Source organism: Spodoptera frugiperda, chromosome 29 (assembly GCF_023101765.2).
Source record: "Spodoptera frugiperda isolate SF20-4 chromosome 29, AGI-APGP_CSIRO_Sfru_2.0, whole genome shotgun sequence".
Taxonomy (NCBI): Eukaryota; Metazoa; Arthropoda; class Insecta; order Lepidoptera; family Noctuidae; genus Spodoptera; species Spodoptera frugiperda.
Window position 1 is genome coordinate 3,881,616 of NC_064240.1, and position 15,572 is coordinate 3,897,187.

General features: G+C 36.2%; 1 protein-coding gene across 2 annotated transcripts in view; it reads left to right on the top strand.

Moving 5' to 3' along the window:
* LOC118268152 (V-type proton ATPase 116 kDa subunit a 1) overlaps positions 1 to 15,572 on the top strand; it is a 27,058-nt gene continuing 11,486 nt past the window's right edge. The window contains exons 1-2 of one of the 2 annotated variants that reach the window (XM_050706267.1): positions 1 to 175; positions 11,472 to 11,617. In XM_050706267.1, the coding sequence (XP_050562224.1) occupies positions 11,501 to 11,617 (117 nt within the window). In that variant the 5' untranslated portion in view covers positions 1 to 175; positions 11,472 to 11,500. Of the gene's footprint in view, positions 176 to 575; positions 741 to 11,471; positions 11,618 to 15,572 lie in introns of those variants that run through there. The other variant, XM_050706268.1, reaches the window with a different exon arrangement.

A 15,572-nucleotide genomic window follows, 5' to 3' on the forward strand; every position in this document is an offset into this window, starting at 1 on the left:
TGAGTCGACGCGAGGCCGCGGAGGCTGCGCAGGAGACGGCAGTGCTACCAACCGCACGGCGCGATCACGAGATAGCTCTCATCTTCCTTATCATCAGCTGATGTGAGAATAACATAGACACGACTTCTTCACTTGTGTGGATTTTTATTGCGGAATACCAACGCTTAATTCATACGTGAGTACCTTTTTGTAATTTTATTTTAATTGCCATTAGGCTTAATTATTACTTTCTACCGCTTTGGACACGCCTCTCCGTTGTTTTTAATTTATTTTTAACATAAGTTCGGTCAAGTGACCGGTGTGCGTAACGATCCAATTTTTTAAAATAGATTGAGACCGTCTTGTTTACTTTAAACCTTACACCAAAATATATTAACTAAAATTCGGTTTAATAGATCTAATAAAATTACGTAAACATAATATACAACATAGTTTACGCAAACGGGATGTATTTAGCGACAAGAATAACGTAATAATTTTAACTATGCGCATGCGCATCCGTAGTAAAAATCCCTATTTGGATTGTGGGATTAATTTAGAATGTATTGGAAATCATTAATAAGGTGTACAGCGGGCTCAAAGTTAGGGCACGGATTTAACGATCACATCACGAAGTTAGCATGGTCACATGCTCGGCGGCACCAACATGGCAATATCAGACCAACGTCAGTTGGTTACCGCGCGTTCGTCGCGCCAAACGTGTTACCGTGCGAGGACTGCGATACGAAACACGATCACTGGTGCGTCTACTACCTCACTATTTAAATTTAAAATACTAATCAAACCTAATCACTTAGCTAATAGGGTTCATTTCCGCAGTGTACATAATTGACTAACAAAAATTCCTGAGTGTATAATTGCATTGAATGTAACGTACGATGCGATAGCAGCCGCCTTGACTTCGGATCGAGCCTTACATTACTCGAGATTACTTGATGACTTGAATCGGACGCATTTCTTCTCAGCATTTGTTAGTAATTAGTGGGGAAATTGTGTTTTGATAACTTTTATGAGTAACTGACGGTGCTAATCGCGTTACTTACGTGAGAGTAACTCACTCGTTCAACTGTTTCATTGCCGTGATTTTAATTTAAAATATCGCCAGTATGAGTTTTATTAGTCATCTGCATTTTAATGTTTGTTATTTTGCTTTCATTAAGCAATCATAATTTTTCTGTATTTTTTTTCTCTTTTGTCCCATTGTTTTCCTTATAAATATGTAATGAATGTGTATTTGTACTCATCATTGTTAATGTGACATATATAACATATTTGAATTATTACAGTCAAGTTCACAACTAAATCGCATGACTTCTTATAAGTTCAGTTTATCTTAACATTGCCCCTCAACAGTACATATCTGTGTCATAAGATTTTTATCATGTGTCGAGAGTTCTTGATAGTTGGCATTCATGATCATTTTGAGTTTCCTTATCATTTGTCTGTGTCAATATCTGGTTAATATCTAAGTCGGCTGTTCACACACGGTACGCATCATGCAACACCTTATTTATAAGACCTGTCTGTTATTTTATAACAGCTACACCACACTTAAATAATAATGGTTCTTGCTCTTAACAATACACACCCATTAAATCACGTGCCTTTATTAACTTATTAGTATTAGTATTACTCATAAATTATTCCAAACAAGTAACAATTGTTGATTTATTGCAAAACTATCCTGTTAATAGTCTGCGAATGGTTTTTGTTCGACCTTCCCTCTCGGATCTGTTTACTTGAAACTTTTATCGCGTTTGGTTTAGTCACCTGACTGACTGACTGATTCTAGGCTTCCGACTTGTATGAGTTCATGACAAACATGGCTACGATTACTACTTCCTCTTAGGAACTAACTACTTCATTTACATTTTGTTATTGCACTTAGAAATCTTACTAGCGATCTGGTTTTCTAACATAATTATCATGACTGTTATGACATTGCTGCTTGAATAATAATAATTGTAAAATCCTTTATTTGTTCTATCCAAAATAATACATTATATAAACCCACCAAACAGTTAAGAGTTTGATGGCGAGAAACTTCTAGGACTTACTTCTATATCATAAATGTAGTCTGCATACTTTATACTGAAAATACTTAGATCTCTATACTTACAATATTGTTCCTATTACAGCCAAGTAATAAGGGCGATTTTTAAACTCCAATTTGTGTAGTACGGTTGACCGCCCCTTAATTTCCCAGTGGCATGTGTGGCTATCATTTCAATTAGATACCTACTATCCATTTAATTCTATTTTAGTTGGCCATGCGAAAACTGTGACCAAGGTGTTTATTTAGTCCCTTCAGTATCACATCAAGTGTCACGTGCTTGATAATAAAGTCATACAAAGCCTATTTCCATTATCCATTGACAGCGTTTTAAAAAAAATAACGAAATTTTCCCGCCACTATAACTGTCAGAATAGTGACAGATTAAAATTAATCGCCTAGATAGGAAAGTTTAATGGTTTACGATTAAAACTATTTTTAGATTTTCCAAGACACAGGTTATGTAATGTGACAAGTTCTTGGTAATAAAATACATGACATTTTAAGCTTAAGTATTGGCCGTGCTTTTTTAAATTCAACGGGCATTTTGCCTTTAAATTTATATGCACAGAGTGATCAACGATGGTTTAGGAATATGTAATGTCAATATGTGCACCAATTTATTTTATCGTATGGATTACATACATATCGTCACGCCTTTAATCCCCGAAGGGGTAGACACAGGTGCACATTATGGCAATGTATCGTATGGATTCTAACAGGCATCATACCTAATTTCCAGACCAAGGCAGGAGTTAAAATAAATCATGAACACTTCTAAAGTTGACAAACTAAGAAACAACTCGAATATTGCACTCATTGACTTGCAACGTACCATTTATATTAATGCAATAACCTCGACTCGTTCAAAACTAACCACTTTTTAATAACCGACAATTAATTTGTAGAGCTGAGCAAATTACGTTGTCTGTATGTGGACTTATGAACTTCGTTTGCATAGATGTATGTTGTATGTATATTGTAACTGTGTACGTACCATACATGCTTCTTCTTTACACTTTATCGTTATGAAAGACATTCACTGTTGACGCAGCGGCTGAGATATCGACTGCTCTGCCCAGTTTTGTTAGGGTCCTTTCTTGCAATTGTATATAAACTTGAGTGTTAAAAAATATGTCGATATATATTTATTAAACGTTGCACCACACTAGTATTTTCTGTTGTAGGTGCGTTTACAAACATACAAATTCCCAGCCGGTTGCTCAGCCGTTGCGCTAAACGTGCAGTCAAATATTATACTTAGTAGATTTTAATTTATTATCACTTGCCAAAAGATCTTGATTCCCGTACTCCCTTGGCGTACACCAGTACCCAGTATTAGTTTGCTATTTAGCAAGTAAGATCTCTCTACATGAGGTGCATAACATCACAACATGAATCTGGTTCCTATACTCTGTTCAATGCTTGATGCTCCATCATGGACCATCATGTTTAACAAATTAATTTCCTATTTAGTCACCATTAAGGTACAGTTTACAGGTACAGTCGTGTGACCAAAGTAGTTAAGTTACAAATAAAATTATGTAGCTGTTTTATTTTGAACGTAAACATGGCTGTACAAACTTTAATTACATAAAACAAATATTGAAATGTCTTTATGAGTATCGAGTGCAAGGTTGGTCTTGGTCTTCTTCGACGGACGACATGAAAATAAAACAAGTGTTATCGCGAGTTCCAATTTGACCAGGTTTTATTTTACGACTAGGTACGTGAGGACCCGTTTCGACACCTCTTTCCGAGAGAAATACTTAATCGATGGTTGAGAATTGAGGTGTAATATTTTTATAACTACTGAAAATAATTTAGATCTTTATTAATAATTTAGCACTTAATTTAGCACTTCTTGGTGGTACAGTTTTATTAACTTTGTTCTTCAGTCGATTAAACTAATCTTTTCTAATTCCTTCCCTTATTTTTTCCTCCCTTCTTTCTACCTAAAAATGTGGAAATTATTAGGCATGCAGGTTTTTGGACACTCTGTACACTCCAATGACATATAACAATGTCAACAATTATTATGTACGAAGCGTACTACCATTCGGTGTATTTCTGTCCGTTATTATGATATAAAACACATGAATGTATTAACCATAAATAATGCAATTATGAGTTTCCTGCTGCAAATGCTCTCGATGGCAACACGTTATGGGCTGTCATCCAGAAACTGGTCGTGTTCGCGATCGTTCAACATACAGAAATAACTCGTTTATATCATATATTGTAATTGTTTATTGAGGAAAGTTTCCAAATATTCCCGTATCTACATTGTATTGCATCTAGAACACGTGACTCGTAAGATTTTTGTTTTTGCACATGTTTTCGTTAGAGCATTATTTTTACCGGTGTAAAAAATAGCGTATGTGGTTTTCCAGACTATTAATCGTTCTTTGCGCTGTTGATCGATTCCAGCTAGTAGCAAAATCCAGTATAATTAACAAACATACATACCCATATACCTATACTTTTGTTTTTAGGTATAATGTTAGTAAGAACGTGTCTGTTACCACAACAAGACAACAGACAATTTATTGTTATTGAACGTTTAACTTTTAGATTATGAAGTAAACGATAAAGTGTATGTCTAAATATAACTTCACCATGCAATGGGAATTTAAGAGAATTCTTCAACGACCGCGCAAAATAAAATATTTTTTTGTCTCTTCAAAGCAGTAGTTACACTTAGTACGAGTTTGCTTTATGTTGAACGAAAACGAAACGAGAGCGCTCGGCGCACCGATTGGTTGGTTTATTCGCGCCGGCCAATCAGAGCGCCGAACGCGCTCTCGTTTCGTTTTCGTTAAACGTAAAGCAAACTCGTACTCGTACTGATATTAATTTCACCTTCGTATGTGAGTAAAGAAATAAAATAATTGTTACAATTGTATGTGACGACATTTTTACGATTATAAATGCTATAAACTTTTTTCCTCGACCGACAAATGTCCTTATGTACCACATAACTTGCCATGCAATCTGTTCGCAGTCTAGTCACATAAACACAAAACGTAAAAACCAATGATCAAATACAATAATGTCATTGCAGAATGCTAATAAAAATATATTAAAAGAAAACGACTTTGATTAATTGCATACAGACAGACATATGATATGACATTCCAGTCCCGTTAAAATAATAAAAAGGTCAGTTTTATCGGAAGTGAGATAAGCAGTCGACACCGGAAAATAAGGTGGACTTGTGACCTTAAAAATACTATGTATGTATACATATATGTATGTATGTATTGTAGGAACTTTTGTATGTGTATCTTAGTCTACGCGATAACCTTCACTGTGGTACACTGTAGTGCGATTTATCCTGCTCATGAGCTATGACGTCATGATTCACGAAACTAGCAGAATTAACACAATGAACGCCATGGTGACCGACGTTAACGAAGGATTTGCCTTCAACAAATTTCTATTGGCAGTCAAAGACTTAAAAACAATTGATGAATTGAAGCTTATGGTGTGTAATTATTATTCTTACTGATTGGTAGGAATTTGGAAATTGATTTTTTTATGATATAAGCCTGTAAACGAGCATACGGATCACCTGATGGTAAGCAGTCGTCGCCGCCTATAGACACCCGAAACTCCAGAAGCGTTACAAGTGCGTTACCGGCCTTTTAGGGGTTAGGAATTTAAGGATTGTTGGGGATTCGGTGATTGGGAAGTTTGGGATGGGAGTGATTGGGTACATACTACACGACTGTCATTCCCTATTTTCCAGTTTGACTTTTTTGTTTCTGATTACAGTGACCATTTTTATTTTGACTTAATAAGCAAAATATACCTACATGTATTTACAAAACCGCCAATAATTGTGACATGCCGCATCGAAGACTGAATTTGTTTCTTTTATTATTTTTCATATTTTAATGTGTTTTGGTCAAAATATAAATGGTCAAGGTAATTAGAAACCTCAAAACAAGAAAATTGCTGACGACTGGCTCTTGAATCTAAATGTCAACTTACCCAAATTGGTTTTCCTCATAAAGGTTTACTATGCAACTGTACCGTATTGTGGTAGCTTGCTACCTATCTGTTATCGATTAATTTATTGCCATAATACCCGTTAAATGATCATTATAAAATATCAAAGTCAATTAATTGAAGTACTTGTGTTGATAACTTTATAAACTCTGTAAAGCCTATAGTCTGATAAAATAACTTGCGTCAAAACATTAATGTCTTCTTTACTTATGAACCGTTATCATTATACATGTTCAAATATTTATAATTCTACTTTCTTAAAGTCTTACTGATCCACACCGTGTAGAATAGTTTTTTCATTGAGATACTTAAAAACGTTTTGAATGACTAGATTGTCCAATTACCCCCTCTTCCCAATCTTCCCTATGTTTGATTCCCCAACAACCCTTCAATTCGAACCCCCCAAAGGCTGGCAACGCTCTTGTACCGCCTCTGGTGTTTCGGGTGTCCATGAGCGGCGGCGATTGCTTACCAGGTGATCCGTCCGCTCGTTTACCGGCTTATACGATAAAAAGAGAAACTAGGGCAGCGAAGATATTTAAAGAAATACCATGTTTAGACACCCGACTAATGATACTTTTGCATAAATTCCACCAGTTTTAAATACGTGTATTACCTTTTAGAAAAATACATGTACATATACCAGTAGATACTATATGAGTATGTAGTGAAATTAGTTTTTTAATTATACCTTTTTAAGGGGGGGAAATCATCCAATGACTTCTCCTTGGGCAAAACGAGAGGTAGTGTCGGACTCTTACTGACTAAAAACCACCCCGTTCCTACTCCTGCTTTTTTAGCCGGAGCCCCGATAAGTAGTCCGCAGCTCCGGTTTAATTATACCTCCGATTGTTTTTTTTATTTTTGTATAGTATAATACACATTTATATATCTGATACACGGAAATAAACGCTCTATTATTGGAACAGGTTGCACAAATCGTGATCACAAGAAGTCTAGTCTAATATTATTATACCTATTTTAAAATAAATTGAATGAAATAATAATATTAAGTTCAATAAAGTGAATGGAGTTTTGATAATAGGTATCTATCGTGGCCAAACCCGACTCGAATTTGAACAACTTTTAAATATTGACTCGTTCATAAAATCACCTCTGTTATCATAGCATAAGGTGAGTATAGACTACAACATTTACTGGTAACAGTCTATCATCCTTTTACGAACCAACTAAAATTGCTTTGGAAACTGAGCTTCTGCCCGTATTGTACCACTAGCTACTTCCGCGCGGTTTCACCCACTCTGCTTGGCCTCCTATTGGTCATAGCGTGATGTTTTATAGCCTATAGCCTTCCTCGATAAATGCACTACCCAACACAAAAAGAATAATTCATATCGGACTAGTAGTTCCGGAGTTAGTGCGTTCAAACAAACAAACTAACTCTTCAGCTTTATAATATTAGTATAGATTCGTAAGAACTTTATATTACACAGAAATTCTCCAGAAAATGCTGTAGTCTACTATATACTCACCTTTAGGTAGAATTAGTGAACATTACGCAAATAAGTTTTCCGAGAGCCGAATGTTTAATACACTGGAAATATGTATAGACAAATATACAAGAGGACGGACAAACAAATGAACTGCCTCTTGCCCGCTGTTTGTGTCTGGCAAACGTTACTAATCACTATAACTGCCTTGTCAATCATTTGTTATGATAACTACTTAGCAGCCGTTAAATTATCTACTGATGGTTGCTGAAACGAAATTCTTTTGTTTCTACTTACGTCAATACTCTATCGAGACTTTTTATCTCGCTCGCTCCAAAATTAGTATTCATTGGTATTAAGCCATCATTTTCATTTCCACTCCTCGTAAAACGTAATACAAATATTTGTTTGTAAATTGTACGCGAATTTAGAAATGAGGTTGTTCTTCGACGCCCACGGATATCCGCGTCAATTTTGCAACGTTTGTTAGTTCTTTATAGCGTCCAAAAATGTCTTTTTACTCCAAATAACACAGAGGAAATACGGCTAAATAAAACGTGTTAAAATTAAGAATTGTTTTATAACTCGCTCCAACTTCTCAGTTTGCTTTACGACCACAGATTACTTTCTACAGTCATACTGCAAATAAAGGTGTACCAGTATGTGATAATTATCTATGTTTGCGTTTAACTGCCATGGAACTGATTACAGCAACTAAATCCCAACTGCTGTGATTGTGCAAACTAAAAGGATAAAGTAAATTTTGAAGATAACAAATTATCATATTTTTTCTTGCTTACTTTTAACATCTAAATAGATACGGAACTCAGAAATAGGTTTGTCTCTCTCTGACTTCACATAGCTGTGACGTGATCATTAAATTTCATCGTCAAATGGAACTCACATCACATGCGCATTTTCCTTTTCCGCGTAATGTATAGGAAGTTTATTTACAAAACTAAAATCATCGCACTGAGAGAATAATAGCAGTTATCATAAAAACTGAATGGCAATAGGCGTCAATAGTCCACAAAAACCGTTGGCCTCGCCACTGACCGCGAACTGCACATTAATTCCTGCTTCATTGAATGGGAACGATCGATCTGATGACGGTTTTTTACGCAGAACTTGCTTTTAAATGCGATTGTCTTTAGATAAAGCCTATAATACGAACTTAATTCGGCTCATAACAATACTCCTTTGTTTGTTATTAAATAGTTTCAATTAACTCGATTCCGTGTAGTGCTTTATGAATTTGTGTATTTCGTTTATTCTTGGACCCAAGTAAGGCATTCGATTCGGTGTTTCTCTGAATATTGTTGTTCTTTGCGCACACGTGAGTTGGTATGAGCAAATCATTAGCAATAACAAAAACATTTGAAGTGGGTGCTTGTAAAACAATCGGCTCTCTGCGGAGGGACTTAAACTACTCCAAATATCGGTACTATAATAAGTAAGACGTCAATAACTCTCAGAGTACTGTAAATTACCCTTTTATAAATGTTCCATTCAAACATTCCATTTCGTGGTGATGTCATCACCTTTGACAATGTTTCTTTAATTGTTCATAGATGTTACATAAACAACAGTAGAATTTAGAACACTAAATTCTACATCTTTCTTTCATTGACCCAAAATAGCTACCAGCTAATCTATACTTTCCAATTTACTTGCTCTAGCATCTTCCTATCCATAATGTTTATCTTCAACTATCTAGCTAATGACTGTTAACATCTCCAGAAGTTGAAGATCTATAGTTTTATATCCTCAGTTCTTTATCGACAAGAGAGAAAGCATATTAATATACCCCATTTTCTTAATACTGTTCTTTCTTTCCTCAGCCTTCCCTTCATATATTTTCTCCAAACATCCATATTTCCTTTACTTGCTTCTTCAATCATCACTTCGCATCTCAACTGCAATCATTCAATTAAGGAGGAACAGTTTTCCATGTTACGTCATGCTTTGAATGTCAAGTTCACCAGTTTCTCAACGGTGTTGTTGTGTTGCCTGATTGCATTAGCTATGGGTTCATGTTTTCGTTTTCAATCAGAATTTACCTACAGTTCGTTGTGTTTTTAATTGAATGTCTGGCTTTAGCTAAAGGCATCTTCTAGTGATGATATGTCTAATAATAGTCTGCGGTATTTTTTGATGAGTCATCAGTTTTATACATCATGTAGCTATAGATGGAGTAATTAGCTAGATACAGCTTGTTCTGCTACATGGTGTTTCGTTTGTTCATATCTAATGAAATAGGCGAAACAACAATGTTACCTGTCTCGAAGTTACTACTGCTATTTTCTAAATTATATTTGCTTTACATGGAAAACGACTACATAAACTCAAACAAGTAATTGCGCTTACCAGCAGAGCAACGAAAGTTTGTTTTACAAATTCACAGTGTGTTGTTAATAGGAAATACACATACCTACATCACACACAGACTCCAGTCTCCATATATTCCTACCTATACTCACGATCTTAATTAAACCATTTATGTCTGACGAAACTGTTTGCTTTTAAAAACTTCTTGCACGCCTGAGTACGCGTATCGAATCTAACGTTACGCTTAGTGGACACAACTCGTTCATGATTTAATTTATTAAAAAAAGTGGCGCACTCTAGCCGGCGTAATTGGTGCAATGAGTCACTTCACTTGATTCCAGTGCAATAATTCAACAAGTGCTGGTAACCTATTTTATTGAATAGGGCGACAACCGTGCCCAACAACCAACAACGGATCATCTGATGATAAGGGCAATGGACCCGCATCACCAAAAGAGTTAGAAGTGCATTACCAGTCTTTTTTGAAATAGGGATATAAGGATTGGGTACGCATAGGATAGGATGTATTTGATAAACAAAGGTATCACTCCGACCAAACCAGCCTATTCGTGCCAAATAATGGTTCCCTCGTGTTAAAATCCTGATCATTTTGGAGGAAAAATATTAGCTGTAGCCCATAAAATGTTTCAAGGAATTAAAATACGTTTGTTTTATAACAGTACGGTTTACATTCCATGTAATCGTACTTGCTAACATTAACTTTACAAAGTAACAAATGCTACCGCTGCCACCAACATTGTGCGACTTTTATCCCATATTTAGCCAGCCACTCTTTTTGGAATACAAAGCACGCGCCGATTCAACCGCTAACAATGTAACTAATGCGTTCGGATCCCTATATAGAGACCACGATCATTGTTAAACAACTAAACTAAATATTGCCCGTTCCATAAGTAGCTTGCAGCGAAGCAATGTCGTTTCTCTCAATTCACACGTTACCGATAAATTGCAATAAGTAATCATAAGTCAACCTTGCGACGTTGAGTGATAATAAGTTGAAGTTGCCCCCATTTCAATCAATGGCCGCGAAAACAAATTGCCTGCGTTAGCCCTATTGTACTACTGATCAGCAATTACTACGACAGGTGTCAAATGTGACTTACGCCCGAATACTGAAACGCTACTCAATTTTAAGTTGTGCATACTTAAATATCGTGCTATCTCTGTCATATTATAAAGAATTGATAGGGACAGAACTAGTTTTGGGAGCGACTTAAAATTGAGTAACGTTTGAGTATTCGGACATTAATGTTGTAATATGAGGACTATGATACCTAAAAGATTTGCCGGCTCGTAAGGTAGCTACATTATGTACCTGCGGCATTCGGACTATTTTGATAAATAATGCGCATTGACCGGATCAAATTAATTCATGCTAAGAAATTCTTTAGCGATAAGTCGCGGTTGACGGTTCATGTTTTCTACACCTTTTTAACTTGCAACGTAAATATGTAACATGTTTTTTTTGCAAGTACTTGAGAGACTTTATTTTAACACATTAAACGCCATGGGGGGTAGAAGTGACCGGCGCTAGCGGAGGATTTGCCTTCAACAGATTTTTGTTGGCAGCCAATGTATTAAGTGTGTTTTTTATTTGGTTGCAGAATCAAGCGGGGCATAATAGACCACCAATATGGGGGCCATGTTCCGCAGCGAAGAGATGGCTCTGTGCCAGCTCTTCATCCAGCCAGAGGCGGCGTACACGTCCGTCTCCGAGTTGGGAGAAGCCGGCAGTGTGCAGTTTAGAGATGTAAGTACCTATTACAAAACAGATAATAACATTTTTTTCAGTATTCTTTAAAATGGAACGTTGCCCGTTAGCACGAGTGGTTTTCTCCTGTGTCGATTGGATCGTGCGTTTACAAACATACATGTTCACATTTCACATGGTAGCACCCAGACCCGAAACAACAATTTGTGGATCACACCTATTACATGGGACTTACAACATAAATTGTGAATCGAGGGTGCTACACCTTGTACAGTGGCATTACGTGCCATTGTCCAGCCACCGCACCAACCGTCAGGGGATTACATATAGTACATTAAAATCAGTGTTGAGAAAAAATGAACACCAGAAGCTTTAAACTTTATGGCCTCGTTAAAAGTAGTCAAAATATAGATAAACTACTCATCTTCCTAAGTCATTGTGGATAAGGTATCATAATACATTAACATTAGATCATAATCATAATGGTGAAATTATGTATACGCTGTTGTCTGGATGGAAATGGCACTATAGTAGGTACTCATTATGAATTCACTCACTAGGCATGTGTTATGTTATTTCCTCTACATTTCTTATCGACTTGGTAAATAATGGCATCTATTGTTCAGTAATAATAAAACTGATATTGAATTAACCACGACAGAAAAAAATACGTTTATAAATGCTCGTCTACCGCCATCGCCTTGTCTGTTCCAATTCGGAACGAGTTACGAAATTGATTAAAAATGTGCATAAATAAATATTCATGAGGTCGAAATGGCAAAAAAATAAAACTGCTATTGCAAACATCCTCTCGTACTTGCCACCCAGTAATCTGTCAAGATGAATTATGAATAAAAAGTGTCGTTGCATAATCATCCGAAAGTTGTGAGCGTGACGAGTTAGTTTGGCTTGATCGACCAGTGGGGCGCGGTGGGAAGGTTAGCAAGCCCGGGCTGGCAATCCGGGGCCTTCAAGCCATTACGAAGGTGGTCCCACAAGGTCCCTTGTACCTCGCGGCGAATCAACGCACACGCATAAATTAACCAGTGCATTCGTCAGCTCTTGTAAAGTGTAGCAGTCATTATTTTCCTTATTTTTCTAGTACGGTAGAAATAATACATTCTACCGTTGATAACGACTAAATGGCGCTTAGTTTTGCTGTTTTATTTCAATAGAATATACCTAAGAATGCTACTTAAGACGCCACATTTACATAAATATACATAAACAAGTTATAAAGTAAAAATAGAATAAGTATGCCTAGGTACAATACAAATCTTGTCATCCTACTTTATTTTTTCTATTCACGATTACTCAGAATCTTTCTTTGAGTAAGTACCTCGTGTTTTGATAAGAAGACTATGGTTAAAACCAACAGATGTAATAAATAATCTTGAACTGACCAGTACTTATTTATTCATAATTCATATTCATATTTAAACAAGCGACATAAAGTACTTATAGACATAAATCAACCACAAAACCGAGTTATGAATGGCATATCGTTATCCAAACCGATTTGTCTAATAATAAAAATCATAATACTTCTTAGTAGTTCAAAGACATCTCGCGATCTCCGTTATAGGGTTATAAGTCTTGTAGCGTGATGAATGATGAGTTACACTTGAATTATATCTGGGAAATCAACACAGCGTCAACCGTATTTACCTACACGTAAATATAAACAGCCACCCAATGACAATAACAGGAAAACTAAAGGCTATAATATTATTTAAGCACTATAAACAATCAATTCTCTTTATAACAATCATAATAAATAAGCCATTAAAATCAAAATAACAGTTACCTATAGCTCTGTTATAGTTCCTTTGAAGGGGGGAGGGGGTAATAAAAATGTCCACTGACTCAGTAAGCCATGTGTAAGGATGCAATCATTGGCTCCTAAGGTTATGCCTCCCGTCAGACCGGTTTCCAACATCACGCGATTTACGCCACAATGATTTTATTGTAGTAGGATTCATATAAAAAACATGGGATGAAGGTAAAATATGCTATAATTTACTATAATGAATACTTTTTTAACTGACGTTGTCGTGCGATAGACCTTGCTGTGTATACTTTAAAGTAAGAAAGCCTGTAAAATTAATCGATTTTAGTTTAGCAGTAGGAATACTAATAGGAAAAGTAGAACACTTTAATGATTTCAGTTGTCTACTTACTGTACTATGTAGCTATGCTACGAAGATGTAAAAACTAAGCTGTGAAACTATGTGACCGTTTCCACTGATACTAAGCTGTGATGTATCGATAGTAGGGAAGCCATTTATAGCACACATCCATAAAACGCATCCATAGTACGCATCTTTCCATATAAACGTAGTTTAGCTGAATCCGTTTCCACCAGTGTTATGTTATGTACTACCAATGATTAATATGATTTGTGGAAACCAAACGCATCCACAGCAATTTAGCATAGGACATCTCGTTGGAAAATTACCCTAAGACCAGGTAATCAGGTGTGTCAGTGTCTACTATGTGTGTTTCACGTCGTCAAACATATGCAATAGACGAAGTGTGGCCAATGTGGACACTAGACATTCTACCTACCCATTCGAGGATTTATGTTTATGTTACGTTAATTATTAACACTCAAGTAAGAAATGTTTCTCGGTGTTCATTATGTTTTACAAAGTAAGAGAAAACAAAAGATTGTTTAATGTTTTTTGCTAATTACAGTTTTTATTGAAAAGAGGTAATTATACCTGAATTAGTGTAACGTAGACACATTGTAACTGGTATTTTTACTAAGTTAAACAATTGGAATGTATAATTTACGAAATTACTTTGTAATGTCACAAAATGTCTCATTTTTCCCATAAATATAGACAAATGCCAACATACTTGTACCTACCTACATATACAAGCGTTCAACTGATTGTAGGCTTACCTCATTAGGTAAAAGGAAACCGCATAGCCTAGTAATAAGTACTGGGAATAAACCAAATGATTAGCAAGAAATATGGAGAAACAATAATTAAAATAACTGCATCGTTGGTCGAGTGGTCGCAAGTGCTACTGCCGGGTCAGGAAAAGCATTACTAGGCTTCTTTATCTCAATAATAGCACGGAGTCTGGAATTGTGCCCAGTATATGACAATAGGCTCTCCCCTTCTTACATGGGACTTCTAACCAAAATGGTAAAAAGTGGGCGTAATGTGCACCTCTACCCCTTCGGCAGTAAAAGACGTGACGATACTAATAATTGAAATAAAATAATCAAAATTCAATTTTATCAAATGTGGCTTACCGCTTAGGGCCCACGCTCTAGTCATTACGTTGATCTACTTCAAACATTACGATGTGAAAGACGGCGCGTGAGAGCACCCAAGGCCTTCCACTGCCATTTTCTATAAGCGACCTTTGTAGTTCTATGCTAACAGTAATTAACATAACATGCTTAATGTAGTTACATGTAGATTGTTATTTAAATAATACATATAGTGACATTTCGTTTGAACCTGTTTATAGCCATTTTTTAAGGAGGGTAAATCATCGACTGGCTTCTCCCGTCTTGGGTGAGACGAGAGAGAGTGTCAGACTCTTACTGACTAAAAAGCATACTGTCACTCCTGCTTCGATCTGGAGCCCCGGCAACTCGTTACGTTGTTTGTAGCTTCGGCTGTTTATAGCTATAGCTTCTATTTTGATTTGCAGCAAGAGGCCTTACACAGTGAGGGCTTCAGAGCTGGTCCCTTTAGAAGACACGGTAATAAGAAGATGTTTAACCTGAGTGGTCATGTTAAAGTAAGAATCGAACACTCTAGTCCCTAAATGACCCTTCCAGAAGTTTTCCCCGTTACCAAAAATGGCCCTTTTATTTTGTCTAAGTAGATAGTCGGGTGCAACTCCAGACTGCTTGTCCTTGCTAGTGTATCTGAATAAGCAAAAACTATAACTAGATTTTGCTGAGTCTAGTTTCCTATGAATGTAAACTGCACAGCAAAGTAAGTAGGTACCTATAACAATTACCTAC